An 18,710-nucleotide genomic window follows, 5' to 3' on the forward strand; every position below is an offset into this window, starting at 1 on the left:
TTGTGAAAAAGCAATGTTGAATTGCCAGGAAACCTTCAAAAATGACATATTAGTGGTAGCACACCCTCATCTGCAATCAAACCTTCTCATCTTAGTTTTGCCCAGATCATCTTTTTAAAAGAGTTTTCCTGGATTAGGATATTGATGACCCATCCTTAGAATAGATCAATATCAGATCAGTGGAGATCTGCTTCTTGGATCCCCCACCGGTTTGTTTAAAACACGGCAGGAGCACTTGGGCGAGCACTGCAGCCCCTTCACTCATACCAGGCAGAGCGCAGTTAATTTCGTAGCAGCTGTGCCTGATATTGCAGCTCAAACCAATTCACCTGAATGGGACCGAGCTGCACATTGGCCACGTGATGAATGAACACAATGTCACTGGCCAGAGAAGAGGCTGTGTGTTCACTCTGCCATTGTAGACTCCACACTAGCAGCTGTGTGTGCATGTAGCCCGAGGCCACATTAACACCTAGCATTGAATGAAAACCCTATTTTAATTAAATGTGGTTGCAACATTTTTGACAAGAAAACCTTTACACAGTATTAAATCTAGGACTGCAGTATTGTATTTTTCCGTAGTGCTTGCCCTTTTGTGCTTATCCTATAGGGTGGATGTTTGCAAGATAGTCTGGTGAACCTATGCCCTACATGTTGTGTACTATGCTTTTATCATTGTCCATTATGTCTGCCTGCTGTGTAGTTTTAGTGTAATTTACACTTAGTTGGAGCGCTTGCATTGGTATTCATGAGCTGTGGGTCTCTCCAGCCTTTCACAGTTTTCTCCCCATTACTGTGCAGAGAGAGAATTTGGTCAGTCAGTAGCTGGAGGGCAGCATCACCCCACAGCTCATGAATATCAAGGACTCTGGAGCTCAAGCACATCCTAGGGTGGACCCCTTTGTAACAGCGTGATGCAACTAATAAAGTATATGTTGAACACATAAGACAGGCAAACATAAGAGACAATGCTGACATCAGCATGTGTCACTACTAGGTGATGAGAGATTCCCTTTATGTATGAAGGGCACAGTGAGGACATGCAGTATTAAACACTTCTGGTTTCTAGTTCACAGAGATAAAAAAAATAATAATAGGGGAATGACTAGTGTGAAAAAAATCATGATGAGGTTTGAAGGAGGAAAAAAAAACCCCAAAAAAACCATGGAAACTGACAATTATGTTTCACGTTGGTCTCTGTGCCATCATAATGCATAATAAAATCAGTCAATATGAAAATTAGTTTGAACAAAAAGTTGAAAAGGTGCTCATAGTGGCCAATCAGACTCCAGTTCTAATTCCTTAATTATTAAAGTCCACCTTTAGGGTGCATTCAGACGACTGTATATCGGCTGGGTTTTCACGCCCAGCGGATATACGGCGTCTCTCTCTGCAGGGGGAGGAGGCTGGAAGAGCTGGGAGCAGTGCTCCACCCCCTGCACTATTTTTAATGGGGAGAGGCGGGATGGGGCGGAGCTAATTCCCGTAACTTAGCCCCACCCCTGTTCCGCCTCCCCTCATTGCAAATAGTGCAGGAAGGTTGGAGAGGGGGTGGAGAGGAGGCAGGAGCTCAGAGCACTGCTCCCGGCTCTCCATCCTCCTCCCCCTGCAGAAAGAGACGCCGTATATCGGCCGGCATGAATACCCGGCTGATATACGGTCATCCGAATTCACCCTTAAATTGTTTTTTGAGGCCATTTGTAACGTGTAAATCAAGAATCTTTAACGAAAATTAAAAGTATGACACATTGCACGCATGTACATTGTTCAATAAAATTTATTAGCAGTTCTCCTCTTTCTGACAAATGGAATGAATAATGCTGCCTGTTCATTACCAACTAGGTTTATTTAGTAGGTGTATAATGACACTCTCAGAAGCATATACATTTTTTTGTAAAAATAATCCCAGAAAACTAGTAAATGGATTAGTACCAAACATTGTACTTATGCAAGAGAAGAAACTTTCATTAAACTTCCCACCTTCTTTAAAAGAAAAACCTGGCATGACTCTAAACACAGGTTGTCATGAACATGGTACATGCAGCTCATAGTGTAAATGTACATAAAAACTCAGGACCATTATAGGTGAGAAGTCACACAGGGTAAACACATGCACAGTACAGAAAAATAACACACCAGGGACTCTTCAGAAGAGAGGAGAACACGCCTAGGTTTAATAAAGCAGCTAACCATCCTTAACCCAGCATCAATTAACACAGCCACCAAAGTCTTGTTCAGAGGTTTTTTTTTATGAAAAGAAGATATGATGTACCTCATACTTCTTCCCCCCCCCCCTTTCAAAAACAAAAATATTGGAGGTGATAAGAGAAAAATAATATATATATATATATTATGTTCATATATGCACGTGTGCAAGAAAAGTACTTCCATTATTAGATTTAAAGTTTAATATTTTATTATAACAAAATAGGCAGTTATTGTGGGTAAAATATTAAAATCTGTCCTCTAAGAATAAACATACAGCATTAAGTCTATGAAATCCAATTCTCCAAGTGAGATGAAGAGATAATGTGTTCTCTTGTAGTGTTTATATACAAGACCAGACCTTCAAGAGGCTATGTTAATCTTAATTACCTGAAGTTTTACTCTTATTTCATAAAGGTGATATTTAAAAAAAAACAAAAAAAAAAAACAAAAAACACAAAAACAAAACCCCAGACCATTAAATTGTGTTACATGTACACGTTGAATCAAGTCAAACTGTAGTTCCTAGCAAGAATCCTGGGATTATAAAAATAAAGTTTTATTACAATGAACAGTTGAGATTATTCCTTCCATTGCAAGATGGTGTACAGTAACGTCGCAGCAATGGACTTCACAAATCAAAACCTCTGTCTATGTAGAGAACCATATCAAGTCAAAACAGTATATAGAGAATGAAATGCATAGGCCAAACCATGCTATTAAAAGCGAAATTGTGCAAAGATGCTCACAATATAGTTAAGACCACTTATTTCATTTATTTTATTTTTTTTAATATCTGAAAATTGTCTATAAAGCTTTTTACTTAAAATGCATTTGTCATTTTTCCCTTAAACATTAAGGAATTTTGCCACTTATTTTAGTTTATTTTTTTTTAACCTTTAATAACTGGTCCGGCCGTTCCACCTATAAAAAAAAACAACAAAAAAGAAAAAACAAAAACTGGGACATAATTAAAATGAGTTAAAAGATAACAATGCAAAAGGTGGAAGGAACGGCAGCAAATAAGTGGCGAGAACAGTCCAAAAGGAAATGGAATCTGTTCGCATTGGGAGAAGGTATTGGGTATATGTACGGGCAGTGATGGGGACCTTGATGGAGTTCATTACATGTCTCATAACTTCTCTTTTGCAGGTACCCAGATAAAAGTGCTGGACTGTTCTTCTATTATCTGTTTCGCCTGATTGTAAATTTCCTCTAGTGTGTCTCCTTGAACAATCGCTAAGAAAGAAAAAAATGAAAAACATTTAAAAAAAAAAAATTAAAACATTCAAGAGTTTTTTCTTGCTTGAACATTAAAGGCTGTTTTCACATGTGGGCGATTTGCTGCAGATCTGCAGCTGCTTTCAACTTTTCAAATGAACTTAAATTGAAGGGGTGAAATCGGCTGCAGATCTGTACCAAAATCTGAGACAAATCAGCGACGCATGAAAAAACCTTGGATAATACAAATGTAGAATAGTTGATATGCAGAATGGGAAGGTGGTTAGCCTGCTAGGTATGTCAGAGGTAGTGGGCCTGATGGGAAAATGACTGCAGTGTTATTCATATCGACCATTGACCTTTACTGAACTGCAATGTTTACAGGTTATAGATAAGGCCAATTGTATAGATCAAAACCAACATATGTATATGCACAACTGACTGGGGTGTACACACTGATGTAGATGCAAATCACCATCCAAACAATTTGCACCTCTGAACAGACAGAAAATGGAAAGATGCAGGCATAGCGGCTCAAGAGTTTTTGGTTTACAGTGCTTAAAATCACACCCTTCATATTCTTTAACCTCCAACAGTCACGAAAAAGTTTAAACTCTCCCTCTCCCCCCCCCCTCCCAAAAAAAAACTTAAGGAATAAATTCAAAATTTTCAATTAAAAACGTGATTTTTAAAAAAATGTAAATATAATTGACGCAAAACTCTGTCACCTTAAATGCGTTTTAACCCCTAAGTGACTTAACTAATTTTAGCCTCAAGAGCCACTAAATCCGGTGTTCCAACAGTCATAATGGTTTCATTTTTTTGCAAATATAGAGCTCGTCCCACAAAATACAAGGTACCACACAGCTAGTTTTAATAGGAACCAAAGTTTGGGTACATATCATGTATTCAATAACTTTTTTTTTTTGCTTGGGCCAAAATGGAAAAAAGCTATTGCATGAGTTTTTAAAAATAATTTCCATTGATCATTCCCCAATTTGGCTAGTTTAAAAATCTCCTGATCTTCCCCCACACTGAAACGATGGAGGGTACATCCGTTGTGGCTGTCATTGTGCAGTCCCACAGATCGTATCCCGGAACAGATACAAGCATACTTTGAGGCGCATGAGCAGGCCCTGGACTGGATCCTGGTGTGGGATGTGTTTAAGGCATACCTCAGAGGATGCATTAGATCTTCTATATCCTTTAGTAAAAAGGCTTCAGCAAGGAAGGAGGAGGAACTCGCAAAGTCGTGCGAGTTCATGGAAAGGGCATTTGTTACTGACCCCACGGAGGCCAGTAAGACAAGATGGCTGCAAACAGGGAGAGATTATCTCATGTGCCTGAGAGACGGCTGAGCGCCGCCTGTTCTTTAGCAGGCAAACATTCTTTGAATTAGGTAATCAGTCTAGTAAACTCCTGGCATATATAGTTCGCCAACACTCCTCATCACCACCAGTACTGCGAATTAAATCAGAAGACGGTGTTGCGCTTACGGATCCAACTGATATACTTGGCAGATTTAGACAATTTTATGAGAATCTCTACCAAACCCAAATTACCTATACAGATGAGGAATTGGATGCATTTTTAACGAATATTGCCTTCCCAAGGTTGCAAGAGGACCAGGTGTCCTTATTAGAATCCCCCATCTGCTGAGGAGATCAAGGAGGCCCTGCAGACTATGTCCAAAGGTAAAGCCCCTGCACCCGATGGTCTCCATTTGGAGGTATATTTACAGTACGAGGAGTTATTGGTCGCTCAGCTGCTCCGGCTATATAACAATGCCCTGGATAGGGAATGCCTTCCAGATTCCGGAGGCCAACATAATACTCATTCTTAAACCTGAAGACCCAGAGAATTGCGCTTCATATAGACCTCTACTGAATTTAGATTATAAAATTCTAACAAAAATCTTGGCACTTCGCTTGAACCTAGCTATACAGGACATTGTTCACCCGGATCAGTCGGAGTTTATAACTGGGAAATCCACTTCAGATAATATATGAAGAGTGCAGGTAGTCACACAGGTGGGCTGGAGGTGGCAATCCGATTGGGCCGTAGCTTCTCTGGATGCCGCTAAGGCATTTGACTCAGTTGAATGGCCTTATCTACTGGCTTCATAGATTTGGGTTCGGAGAAATGTTTATTAAATGGGTCTCTATGATCTATAGTTCTCCGGTCGCGACGGTCTTAGTAAATAATATGACTTCCACCCTTTTTCAGCTAACTAGGGGAACACTCCAGGGCTGCCTTCTCTCTCCTCTCTTGTTCGCTCTGGCCATAGAACCATTGGCATTACTGCTTCATCAAGATTCAATCTACAAGGGCATAGTAATAGGCTCAAGGGAAACCAGGGTTGGATTATATGCAGATGACTTTATTTTGTTTATGTCTAACCCTAAGAAAACTCTGCCACATGCTATTGCCCTAATTAATAGATTTGGGCATTTCTCAGGCCTATACATAAATTGGCAAAAGTCAACGTTTATGCCACTGCGAGCGAGGGACTGGACCAGGGGAGATTAGATATGTGGATTCCAAGGTATTTAAAATTTTGGGTTGACTTGAAGGTTACATATCTGGAGACTTTGCTTAAAGCTTCAATTTGATCGTGACCGCTCTCCTTCCTTTTCTTCAGAATAAATTTTAAAAATTTGGGAGTTCACTGCCTCTATCAGTAGTGGGCTGCATCAATCTTATCAAAATGATAATTCTCCCTAAATTTCTGTACTGCTTGGAACACGCAGACACGATAGTACCACTAAAGTTTTTTTAATAAAACTAACTGTCTCTTGTCCTCCATCTAGGGAAGGGCCAGAGCCAAACTCCGGTTGGAAACCTTACAGCGCCCAAAAGATATGGCAGGCACAGCACTGCCCGACTTTAAACTATATTATCTGGCAGACGAAGTCCGATACATTCGCCACTGGCTTTCTGATTCGGACCTCCCAAATTCGGAACATCACCTGACGCACTTCTTCTCCCTCTGGATTGTACTGGAAAAAACAGACCTACATACTAGGCTGCTGCTCCCAATACACAGACTAGCTGCTAGAGTGTGGCAGATGTGTAAACAGATCCCTAGGTATGAGGGCACTCCCCTGCACTACCCCTTAATAGGAGTTTTGCGCACGCAGGGACCTCAGGGGTTAATCTCACAGATATATACGCACCTCATTCAAGCTAAAATTTCTCAAGTAGAACTGGGTGTCTTGGACAAATGGCGAGAAATAATCCCCTCACTTTCTGAAGAGAAGTGGAGTACCGCAATGTCCTCCTACACCTCAGTCTTGCCAGCAGCTAACAAGATGATTCAACTGCACATTCATCAATGTTACTTGACACCAAGTAGACTCTTTAGGATGAATAGAATCCCTAACACACAATGCCATCGCTGTCAGACACCCAGCGCTAACTTTAGCCACCTGATGTGGAGCTGTCCGAGGGTATACTCCTTATGGACGGAGGTTACAGGCTTCCTGGGACAACTATTGGGGGTACCGCTTCCACCAAACCTCGCTGTATGTCTGCTAGGGATATTGGATGAAGAGCAGTGGCAATTCCATATCCGTATTTTTCTAAGCGAAGTGTTGTTTTTGGCACGTAAGGCTGTAGCATTGTGCTGGATGGATAGGAGACCCCCGACGCTTCCCCAATGGCATAACCTAGTCAAATCTATTCTCCCATATGAAAAAATAGTATATAAAAATAGAAAGTGCCCAGATAAATTTTAATAAAATCTGGGGAATTTGGTGCGGCTTATCAACCACAACCCACATGCAAAACGCACTTCAGCAATTGGTGGACCAAATGAGTAGTTTTTTTAGACTTATGTTACACAATATGTACTGTGTTAAGTCATTGCTACAGTTTAGTATGTTTGAACTGTGTTACACTCAGGTCACCGAGTAATTTGATATGCTTGTATATTCTCAATAAAGAGTTAAAAAAATAATAATTTCCATGGCATTCACAGTATTTATATGAGGTATTACTATATTTCACCACTTGTGAGCTATGTAAACACTTTTTGTTTATCTTCATCGTAAATGGTCTTGCAATGAATGAAATCCATAGCACGACAAGTTATACTGCAGATTTCATTGTGAGCTTCACCTTTTACAATCCATAGGGTGAATTCCTGGCAAAGCCGCTTGTATCAAACATGGATTTTGCTGAGGATTTATTGCAGGTTTCTGTTGCGGAAAACTTGTCCCTTGTGGACGCTGCCTTAAATCTGGCTTTAGGATATACACAGAGTTGGACTGGCCTACCAATGCCACATCTGGAACCAATCACACTATTTGGTTATTTTTTTTAATGAAACCCAGGTTCAATTAGGCCTTATTGCTGCCATGTTTGCTGTGGTAACAACAGAGTTCCGAATGCAATAAAAACTGAATGGGCTGATGTTCCGTACAGATCAGGCTTGAGCCTTCAGAGTCATTTCCTCTGGTGGACCCAAAGCAGCTCTGATCAGATACTAGATTTACATATTGTAATGCAGTCAAACAAGATACAGACCTGTAAAATGTTCTGTGAATTCCTGCTCTAACTTCATTGCTCTTTCAAAGGTCTTCCGTGCTTGGTCTTCTGATAGACGTTTGTTCATTTCCCTGTTTGAGTGTAAAAACAAAATGAACATAGCTGTATGTGTACACAGTTCTGTTACTTTAACCTCTTAATGCTAAAGGGCATACATGTACGGTTTAGGAGGTGCCAGCTGTCACCAAACCACAATAGCTGTGACCTGTTAAGTCTTTTTCTTTCTCTGTGTTCCCAATCCCATGCTGTGGCAATGGCCACGGCTGCCCACAGTTATATGTGACAAGCCTGGGAGCAATCCTGGCAGTAGCTTTCAGGTGATGGTGCCATTTTATATAATTTTTTTCTATTAGCGCAAGTGAAACTTTAAAAAAAAATATTACAAAAAGTTTAAGATTCCCTACAGTGAGTATTCTTGGATACTGGTATTCATGTGCAAAAAAAATTAAAAATTTTAAAAATGGTGGCGTTGAATTAATAATTCATAACATAGATGTTGGAATTTCAATACTTACATAATATTTTCCACAGATTTAGGTTTGATGAAGATGGAGATTGGGTAGAGCTGAGCTATCTGTAGTCTTTTAATTGCATTGCCAGAAACATCAAGTATGCAGTGCTTTCCCTGGAAAAACAAACAGAAACATAGATTGGAGTTTGATTGAGTATTTAGTGCTATTTATGTAGTGCAGGAAGAAGAGCACATACCCTTTCTGCAACCTCCCGTACAGACTGAACACTTGTGCCGTAGAGGTGGTTATTGTATTGTCCGGCTTCAATAAATTTGTGATCTTGAATATCTTTTTCCATCTGTTCCCGAGAAGTGACAAAGTGGTAATCTCTCCTATCTACTTCGTAATCCCTTTTTGGACGAGTGGTGTCTGAAAATAAAAAAGACATACTTCCAGCATCCGAAATTCCAGGAGACAGAAGGAACAAAACGCTTAACGTGAAGGTAAATGCTGAAGCACAGTAAAAGGTAAGTAGCAGCAATATGGTATTGTGGATGAAAGAATGGCAGCTTTCCTTTAGCTATATTTAATACTTAGTGCGGTCTATATGGAATGCATACATACTGCATAGAGAATAATAGTTCTACGTGGTTTACAAGCGTCTAATGGGTAATTTACACCCACCTGAGCAAACATACAATATTTACTTAGCTAATGAGGGAAAAGCAGAGGATTTCAAAATATTATCTTTAAGTGTGAATGTATGAATTAAAAGTTGTTAATTTGTTTGTTCGAGCGACAATCGTTTTGTGTAAATGGGGCTTAAACCCATACACCTTATCTAGCTCTTTGAAGAACTGCATTAACCGTGTGCTATGTCAGATGCAGCAGCACAGCTAGCAATCGGTAAGCGTTGCACAGATTCTACAGCAAACAGTCCTGTTGCGATAATAGAAACAGCTGCAAGAAGAATGTGGTGTTTTAATACACCCTTGCAATGATGTCAGACAGTTGGATAATGCTTTCAAAAAACTTAAATTAACAGCAAAAAAAAAAAAGAACCAGCTCACCAGCCACATCCAGATTTATGGGAAAAAGAATGGACCACGTTAGACCAAACGTACATCATGAAACACCACAAGGAGAAGAGTCCAGCTTGTTAGCAAAGTGCCTGTATCAGGTTTGCTATCGTAATGGAATTTTAATTATGTATAATAAAGCCTCAAGTTTTAAAGTGCTTCTGATTATTGTACAGGCTGGACCTCTCTCCTAATGCGGTTTCACAACACAAGTCTGAAGCTGGATGGCCTGATACATTATTCCAGTAAACCCTCTTTACGTCATCTTTTTTCGCTGGCATTCTGAAGGCAGAAACAAGCAGTAAATGTTCCATATGAAGAGCTAAACCACCTTTAACCCTTTCCAGTCCACTGTCTGACATCTGAAGACATTCTGATTGAAGGCTGTACAGCTCTGATGTCGGAAGACGTCAGGCAGGGTATTCTTACTGTAGATTACTGGCCGCTCTGTTGTCGGGGGCCTCTCCAACATATCACATACCGCAGTACTGACTCTAGCCAGCAGATGGCGCCATTGTATAATGGCAGAAAGAGAAAGCCCCCTAGGAAACCCTGAATCCAAAATTGGATTGCAAAGGGTTAAGAGATCTAATAAAGCCTGTAACTCCACTTCTGCAGGCTGCAGATCCAGCTTAAATGAAATACATGTCTACATGAACAGAACACAAATTTTAGGACTTTTAATAAATTGAATTACTCACGTGGGACACATGATCCAAACTTTTCTGGGAATTCAGAGATCAAGTCATCATTTATCCGATCTTTCATTGGCCCTAGAATAATTACTGGCCTGGAGTAATTTACTAAATCATAAGAAAAAAATAGAAATAAAGTTGAGAATCATTCAAAAACCCATATAAATAATAAATAAGTTTGTTATGTGTAATATTGAGGTGCAGTTATAATATGAAAGGAGTTCACACTTCTAAAACTTTGTTCAGTACAGTAACCTTTCCTTCTTATGATGCAAATAAGTATTTAAAATAAATTCTATGGTGTGGCCATAAGCCTATAGCTAATTTCTGATGTGAGAATCTTTTAAAGGTTTCCCTTGTCTTACATTTATGGCGTATCAATAAAATACGTCATGAACTATTAACAGCCAAAACCTCCAGTAGTCTCTAAAATAATTGGAAGAATATAGCATACAGACTGAACCAGCAGTATAAATTGAGAAAGGCAATGTATATACATTGTATATCATTGTGTCATGATCAGTTCAGATCCTCTATTGGCAATATTGATTTAAAGATAGCCAAGCATGCAGCACTATTCTTGTTTTCAAGCTTACAGAAATTGTGGCAGCTCTTATTATAAGTCAATGGAGTCTGCAAAGGGGCTTTTTTTTACGAAGAGAAGCCACGATGCATGCCGGCAGAGCATAAAGCTGAACACAGCAGGTAACCTGGCATTGCAGGCATCCCGTTTCTGTGAAGACCCCAGTGCTGAGGCAGTCACACAGGTGATGGACAGAGCACATGCTCTTGGTATATCTTAAAAAGGTTTCACAACATTATACTATTGATAACCTATCTTCAGGACAACTCAACAGCAAATTGGCAATGGTCCACCACCCAGCAGATAGACTGATCAGCTGTTGGTCGAAGATGATGTGTTAGTGCTGGAGCCGTTGTGTGCTGGAACTAGCTCAGCTCTGTACATTGTGCAGTGGCTCCAAATGGTACTGCATGTTCTGTTCTGTTCAAGTGACTGGTCATCAAAAGTATTAAATGCTTTGAAAATTATATTACATTAAAGGGTTTTTTTAAGCAATATAAGTCTCAATAAAACAGCATGATTTTTGTAAAGTTTAATTTTTCACAAACCTTCTTGTTGATTGACTGGTTCATATGATAAAACATACTCTTCTTGACCACCTGATGAAAAAAATGCTATTAGGACAAACCTATAACAAAGATTTGCTTGCCTAAGTTACTATAACAAAGCAGTTTGCATTTATATAGTGATACCAATTTTTCCACCTGATCTTATGAGAAGTTCCTTAGACGTTTTTATCATCACTAATTACTCAACCTTCTGATAGTCAGAAGCACCAGATATACACCATGTGGCAAATTTCTCATTACAATTAGAAGGACAGTAACGGTTTTGAACACTTCAGAATCATTGACAATGAGGCAGTTTAAATGGTCACTGACTTTTCAAACACCTTGCGCTCCCTCGTCATTCCACCGGTGTAAGGACTGGGAGCCGGTGCTCAAGGCATTGAGTAGTCCACGCTAAGTAGTTCACCCATTATAAAGTTAGAATGGGCAAACTACTTAGCACACCGCTCAATGAATTGAGCAGCGGCTTTCAGTGTATGAGCACACTGCATGCACAAGCATAAGTATGTATTAACAGATACGTCCGTACAGAGCAGTGCTTGAGACTTAGGAATGGCTTATTCATTCTAGCTTGGGGTGTGCAAAAACTACAGAAGATTTTATCTGTTCCATTCCTAAGTAAACACTGCATTGGAACCATTCTCTGCAATGTATTTTTTTAAGCAGCAAAATGCATTTATGGAAATACTTAAACTTTCAAGCTGTGAAACATTGCTGAATGCAGAATTATGTTTAAAACAATATGTCCTCCTTTGTCACCATTTTTATTGCTCCGATTAATCTAAAATACAATGTGAAGAAACTTTGCAAATATTCTTCATTAAAAGGGTTTCCTGGGACTACACTACTAATGACTGAACCTCAAGATAGGTAACATAAGGCAAATATTTTGCAGCTCAAATTCAGAGTATGATTGGTGGAGAGCGGAGAACCCTGGCTCTAGCGGCTGTCAGCCGCTCACCATTCTTCTCCCGCTCCCCACCAAGGACACTGATAAATGTGAGCTGCAGAATATTAGCCTCACACCCAATGGTTTCCAGCTATTTGAAAAAGAGGGCTGAAGCCTCGAAACACGTCACTAGCTGGATATAAATAAAGCCAGTAAAGTTCATAATCATCCCATCACTTTTCAATCCTGTGGCTTGCACCTTAATCCTAGTTTTTATCCTCTACATTTCACTATAAGTCTGGCACTGTAAGGACTAAAGTGACAGCAACCACCTACAGGAGCGCCACTGTAAACTCAATCAGCGAATTGGAGGGGATCCCAAGAGGCAGCACTCTGCTGATTAAACATTGATGACCTATCCAATTCTGAGGATAGGTCATCAATAGTTTAGTCTCAGAAAACCCATTTAAATAGACAGTAACTTGTGTCTACAGCATCTTTGCATAATTCTGTATCATTACGATTACATACAACACACACTGAAGTAGCCCGATCCAGCAGTCACACTTCATCCATCCCTTACTCTTTGCACAAACGTACATCTGTAGGTTAGCATGAAGCAAGGGGCAGAGTGAAGGCAATATGGCTGCAAGATCAGACTTCACAGGGCTGGTTTCCAGTCTGTTACCATGGAGACCAAAAAAAGGACTGCCCACGAGCCGTTGATGTAAAACTGTAGGATACTTTTAAAATCAAAAGTTGAAGCGTACCTGTACTTTCCCATGACTTTTCAGAATAAGTTGATGTGCATGAGCAGCAGCACTATTTCTGACCATTATGACTTGTAGCCTACATTTTTCACCAGTTTTCCCCTTATCTCCAATTCTCAGCTACTGCAGTACTGTGTGAGTGTCACACTCCAACTTGCTCCCACTGTGCACATGTATGGGCAGTACGAATCCTCATCTTCCTTCACTTTCTGTAATCTAATTTATCTCTGTTACTAGAGATTGACTTCACATGACAACAGGCAGTGGATACCAAGTTAGAAGGAAGGAAGATCCCTAGTGACCCGCATTTTAAGGGGATTTTTCTGCGCAAAATTATCATTTTAGATTAAGTGATTTGCATTTTCCCTCGTTATCACATTGGCCATCATTAGAGATGAGCAAACGTACTCGGTAAAGCACTACTCGTCAGAGTAATGTGCTTTATCCGAGTATCTCCCCGCTCGTCCTGAAAGATTCGGGGAGCGCCGCGGAGCGGGGAGCTGCAGGGGAGAGCGGGGAGGAACGGAGGGGAGATCTCTCTCTCCTTCTCTCCCGCCCGCTCTCCCCTGCTCCCCGCTGCGACTCACCTGTCAGCCGCGGCGCTCCCCGAATCTTTCAGGACGAGCGGGGAGGTACTCGGATAAAGCACATTACTCGGACGAGTAGTGCTTTACCGAGTACGTTCGCTCATCTCTAGCTATCATATAAGTACAAGATGTTTTAAAGTACAGTGAACATTTATTTTAACTTTTTTCATTTTAAATGCGATGGATTAATTTAAAAATGGTTGCACACGGCAACATCAAAAATTAAGTCCTGGAAAACTCATCACATCATCAGTGATTAAAATCAAAAAACATACCCATTTACCAGTTCAGCATATTGCACATTCAGCATGCTTTTATCATAAAGCGCGTGGGATGATGCACATTACCAATGTACTCACAATCAAAAACCAAAACACATAGGCTGCAATCCAAAAGGACACATACAACACGGATGTAGTGTATGACTTTATGTAAAGCCTCAATTTAGATTGGAGATCACAAACCATTTTGTGTCAGTACACGTAGATAGAAGATGATCCGGCAGGAAGGAGAATTAGAAGGCCTTCCTTTACAATTCTCATTCCATTGGAATCCACTTCAATCTTTAGCTCAAAAAATGGATGAAAAACTGCCACAAAACCTGTGTGTAAAACCAAACTAAATGCTCTACTTTAAAGTGTATGTGGTACCCTTTAAAAAGACCATCTTACATGTGTATCTGCATAGATAGAAATATTAAAGGATGAATACGTTGAATACGTTATGTATCTAGTACTGGTCCTCAGAAACAGACTTTATTATAGCCTAGTACTGCATTTACAGTTCTGCTAATAGTTTATCTCTTATAATGCAGTGAGACAGTTTATCCTAAGGCAGATTACCTGGAGTATAGGGTGTTAAGACTTCACTTCCCAGAAAGCAAATCACCATTAAAGGTTTTGTCCATGTCCATTGGACCTTAGCAATATATACTATATTTCAACCTTTTATACTGTGAACCACATTGAATGTGGCTGTCAATCAAAGTTCAATTAAAAATGTGGAGAAGTAAGTCATTTGCACATGTTTAGTGTGAAATGTGGCGCCCTAAACCCTGAACAGTGCCAATTTGGATGGTATACTAGTATATGTCTGCAATATTGTCAGGGTGTCATCAGGCACATAACGCCAAGCTGCATGGCTCACCTTAGGAGCCCTCCGTTATGGCCATATGCACTGGTTGCCACCAATGCATATGGCCATAACGGAGGGCTCCTAAGGTGAGCCATGCAGCTTGGCGTCATGTGCCAGAGGTAGCTCCAGAGCCACCGATTGAAGAACACTGCTATATGTTAGGGTCCTTTTTTCATTGGGACTACTGTCAGGCGATTCAGCGCCCAAGAGTCGTCGCAGCAATAATCGCTCCTGTGCTTTAACACAAGAGAGAGGATCACTCAGTAAACAGAGGCGGCGTGGCTTGGAGATGGCTCCAGCCGCCCACCTCTATTTACAGTCAAAAGGCAATTCACAAATGAACTACTGCCGGTTTACACAGGACAATCGTTATTTCATTTTTATGCCTGCAGAAACTGAACGATGAATTAATCATCATTTGTCTTTCAGTCGCTGCCAACATTTACACTGAATGATTGGATGGCAGGAATCTGAATGATTCAGTGTAAAAGTCCTAAAACTCCATTTGCAAGTGTATAGTAAAAGATCAGTATAACTAAAGCATGAGATTAGCAAATGTACTCAGCCTTGAATGCAGACTAATATGATGTGTAAATAAGATGGTGCTGACAGGTGAACATACAATTTAAAATTCAGGTTAAAAGGATTTGTTCATTACTTTTTTCAACATCTCACCGTTTTGACTAGACCAGTTACAAAAATGTCCAAACAAAAAACATGCAGCGATGCTGGAAACTCAATCATGCAAGTTAAAATTATACTTTTCAAAACCTCATTATAAAACTTCCCAGAAAAGCCAAATCAAGATGAATTTTAAAAAATGTTTCAACACTTAGAAAAAGTTAAAGTTTTTAGGAGTCTACTTTTTGAGAGTATAAATGGGAGTCTGGGAAAGTGTTTTGAGGTTTCAAAGTATATTGCATAGATGAAATATTAATATAATAGACCTTGTGAACATCCATACTCATCTGTAATCAAGATTACTTTCATAATAGACAGCAGAAAAAAAGAAATTAGAGACAATTTAAATATCTTCACTTATTATACAACACATAGATGCCATGCAGAAGTTAGGTAAGCAGATTTCACAACCATTACCACTCAATATTTAAGATTCACGAGTGAACTCTACTGTGCCATGTAACGTGACAGGACTTTGTATACCACTGATTTAATAGAACCCTTCACCAGAAAATTGACGTGTATACTGCATCTGACATGAAACATCGAAGGAAAGGACAGTAAGGAAGAAAAAATAAACAGGCCTTAAGAATGCAAGAAGCTTAAATCACTTACGGTAACTACTTTCACTATCGCTGGCATTAGAGGTTACATGTTCTGAAAAGCAACATAAATGGGAGAAAAAAAATGAGGGACACAAACATTAAATGGGCACTATAAGGAAAAAGCAAAATGTTAACGAAAAACAAAAGCTATTTTACACTTACAGTTAAAAAGAATGGATGGAATTATACAAACAACGGTAGGAACAAAAGAGAGATTAGGAAAAATAATAATGTATAGTCGCTTGCCAACTTTCCGAGTGTTAACTACCTGGACAAGTCTATTTCTGCGTTTAGACGGAACGATTATAGTTCAAACGAGCAAAAGTGAAAGATATTTATTTGGTTTAAGCATGAGCCAACGACTGGCTGAACGAGAATTGTGCACTCTTCGTTCGTCAAGTTTCAGCAGGACTAAAAATCATTGTTGGCTCGTGCACTTATCTTTGCATTGAAAACCCCCCGGCTCAGTGATTTACATAGGAATAGGAGCAAGAAGTAGTCAACAAGTGAACGATGCTCAACGAAGATCTGCCTGTTTAAATAGTCCTAATGAGTTAGCGGTGGCATCACTTGCTCGTTCAAATGAGAATCTGCTTGTCTAAAAGGGGCATAACTCTGGATGGGGGCAAGGAGAGAAAAGCCAAAGTGTAAGTCTTAGTAAACAGATTTATTCCTTAAGATTACATCCCTCCAGGACAGGCTTTATCTATTAAAAGACGGTCTGTGCTTGCTGGTGGCAGTCACTGTGTGTTGGGAGAGACGGTGACGCCCAGGAAGGCAACAATTGTGGAGGGTGCAAGATGTTAGAAAACTAGTGTTCTACTTTAATATGTTTGTCACCTCTTACAAAATAAAGCCATGCACAACTTAAGGTGTGTCCTACATGATGTGCACAAGTCTACGATGACCATCTGCCCCAACAGACTTTTCAGATGTGAATCTTGCACTTGACACTATCCCATATTAGGTCATCACCATGGTTGGAGTTGTGGGTGTGCAAAATCCTTAGCAGGTTTAATTTCTTTATATACACCACAATATCACAAGCGTGCTCAAGAGCTGAACCCCTCTCCATATGCAGTTGCATAAAACATCAGCAGCATGGCATTCATAGAATCCTGTAACCAGGCCAGCTTGAAACAGACTTAGTGCCGAAACATCACTGTACTGTCCGTAACGTATCCATCTTGATAAGGAGTGCTGTGGTTTTCCCCTCTACAGTAGGTTATACAGCCAACACCTACCTACAAAGGCCAGAAACACAGCTAACTTGGATCCCCGCCATTTAACCATTCAGATGTTGTGGTCAATAGCATTGTGGCATCATAACAATAAGAGAGGTGGTTTCATCTGCCCTCAATGCAAAGCAGTTGTCACAACAGCCAAAGGGCTAATGAAGGTTCCCAGGTCATCCATCATCTGGAATGATGGCATGGACACAATATACTATTCGCCTAGTCGGGGTTTACTTTTTTTTTCTTTTAATATTTCTATGAAGATTCCAAAAAAAAAAAAAAAAGCCCAAATACTTAAGGTCTCATGCCCACGGCCGTGGCAGGCTTTGCCAGTGGAATATTGCAGCTGAGTCTGACACGGCGTCCCCCCAAAAACCCCATACTCACCTCTCAAGATCCGCCATGCGAGTCCTGTCTGGCGAGCCGGTGCGCACGTGCAGTACAGCGCATGATGCCCCGGCAGTGGGCGATGACGTGTGATCACACAATACTTCTGCTGTGCTCACAGCGGAAGTATCAGGTGATAGACTGCTTCCACTGACTACAATAGAATTCGGCCTCGCGTTTTCCGGCAACAATTAGAACATGCCACGATTTCTTTCATGCTGTGGAATTCCGCTGCGTAAACATTGAAATTCAGAAAGCCATTAGGTTCAATAGAATCTAATAGCTGCGGGATAACGTGGCAGAAATCCGTCCGTGGGCATTGGCCTTAACTGTTAAAGAAACACTTTTTAAAAAAACACAACATGTAAAATATTACAGCAGGTAAACCACAAAAAAGTACCAGTTGTAGGGGGAAAAAAAGCCCACACAGCTCCAATGTCAGGAAGATTACAAAAAACATTGTGCCTCAGAAACACAAAAGCAAAAATATAGGTTTTCTGTTTATTAAAAGTAGTACAGCACAATGGATGGTTAGAGGTTTTTTTCTCAATACATTATGTAGAACATTTAAAGACTACATCTGCATTAAAAATGTGCACCCTGAAAAGGCTTTCAGAGTCAACTGGAAGCCTTTGGCCCAGAGAGGTTTTTAAGAATTAGCTACTCATCCATTAAGGTTCGCCTGGACGTGGCTGATGGGCCCACACGCTTTGCTCAAAATATGTGCTCAGAACCTTGCATTTTTACATGGCTAGTATAAACAGCTGTGCAATTTTATTCAGATAATGTGTAAGAGTGCTGAGGCACGTTTCCGTTACCATAATTGGTTTGAAGACATTGCTTACGTGCAACAGTTACATTTGTTGGACGTGCTGAATGTTTTGTACGCAAAGACTGTAAAACAGACTGCGGCATGAGAGCAATTAACTCTTTAATACAGAACTATGAAAAAAGTTTTTCCTGAGTCAAGAAAAAGAAAACAAGAAAAAAAACAGCCAAAAACACATTGTTAAAACGTGTCCCCATACTTCAGCATAAATGAGGAGCTCCTTATGTGAAAAATTCTAGAG

At 40.1% G+C, this 18,710-nt stretch overlaps 1 protein-coding gene across 4 annotated transcripts in view; it reads right to left on the bottom strand.

Moving 5' to 3' along the window:
* Positions 1–1,761: 1,761 nt before the first annotated feature.
* The window catches only part of DLG1 (discs large MAGUK scaffold protein 1), a 175,261-nt gene continuing 158,312 nt past the window's right edge, over positions 1,762–18,710 (bottom strand). For all 4 annotated transcript variants that reach the window (XM_066601662.1, XM_066601655.1, XM_066601654.1 and 1 more), the window contains 7 exons: positions 16,029–16,070; positions 11,332–11,382; positions 10,207–10,308; positions 8,683–8,855; positions 8,490–8,599; positions 7,954–8,045; positions 1,762–3,444 (listed from right to left, as the gene is read on the bottom strand). In XM_066601662.1, the coding sequence (XP_066457759.1) occupies positions 3,338–3,444; positions 7,954–8,045; positions 8,490–8,599; positions 8,683–8,855; positions 10,207–10,308; positions 11,332–11,382; positions 16,029–16,070 (677 nt within the window). In that variant the 3' untranslated portion in view covers positions 1,762–3,337. The remainder of the gene's footprint in view (positions 3,445–7,953; positions 8,046–8,489; positions 8,600–8,682; positions 8,856–10,206; positions 10,309–11,331; positions 11,383–16,028; positions 16,071–18,710) is intronic.

The sequence above is a fragment of the Eleutherodactylus coqui genome, chromosome 1 (genome assembly GCF_035609145.1).
Source record: "Eleutherodactylus coqui strain aEleCoq1 chromosome 1, aEleCoq1.hap1, whole genome shotgun sequence".
Lineage (NCBI taxonomy): Eukaryota > Metazoa > Chordata > Amphibia > Anura > Eleutherodactylidae > Eleutherodactylus > Eleutherodactylus coqui.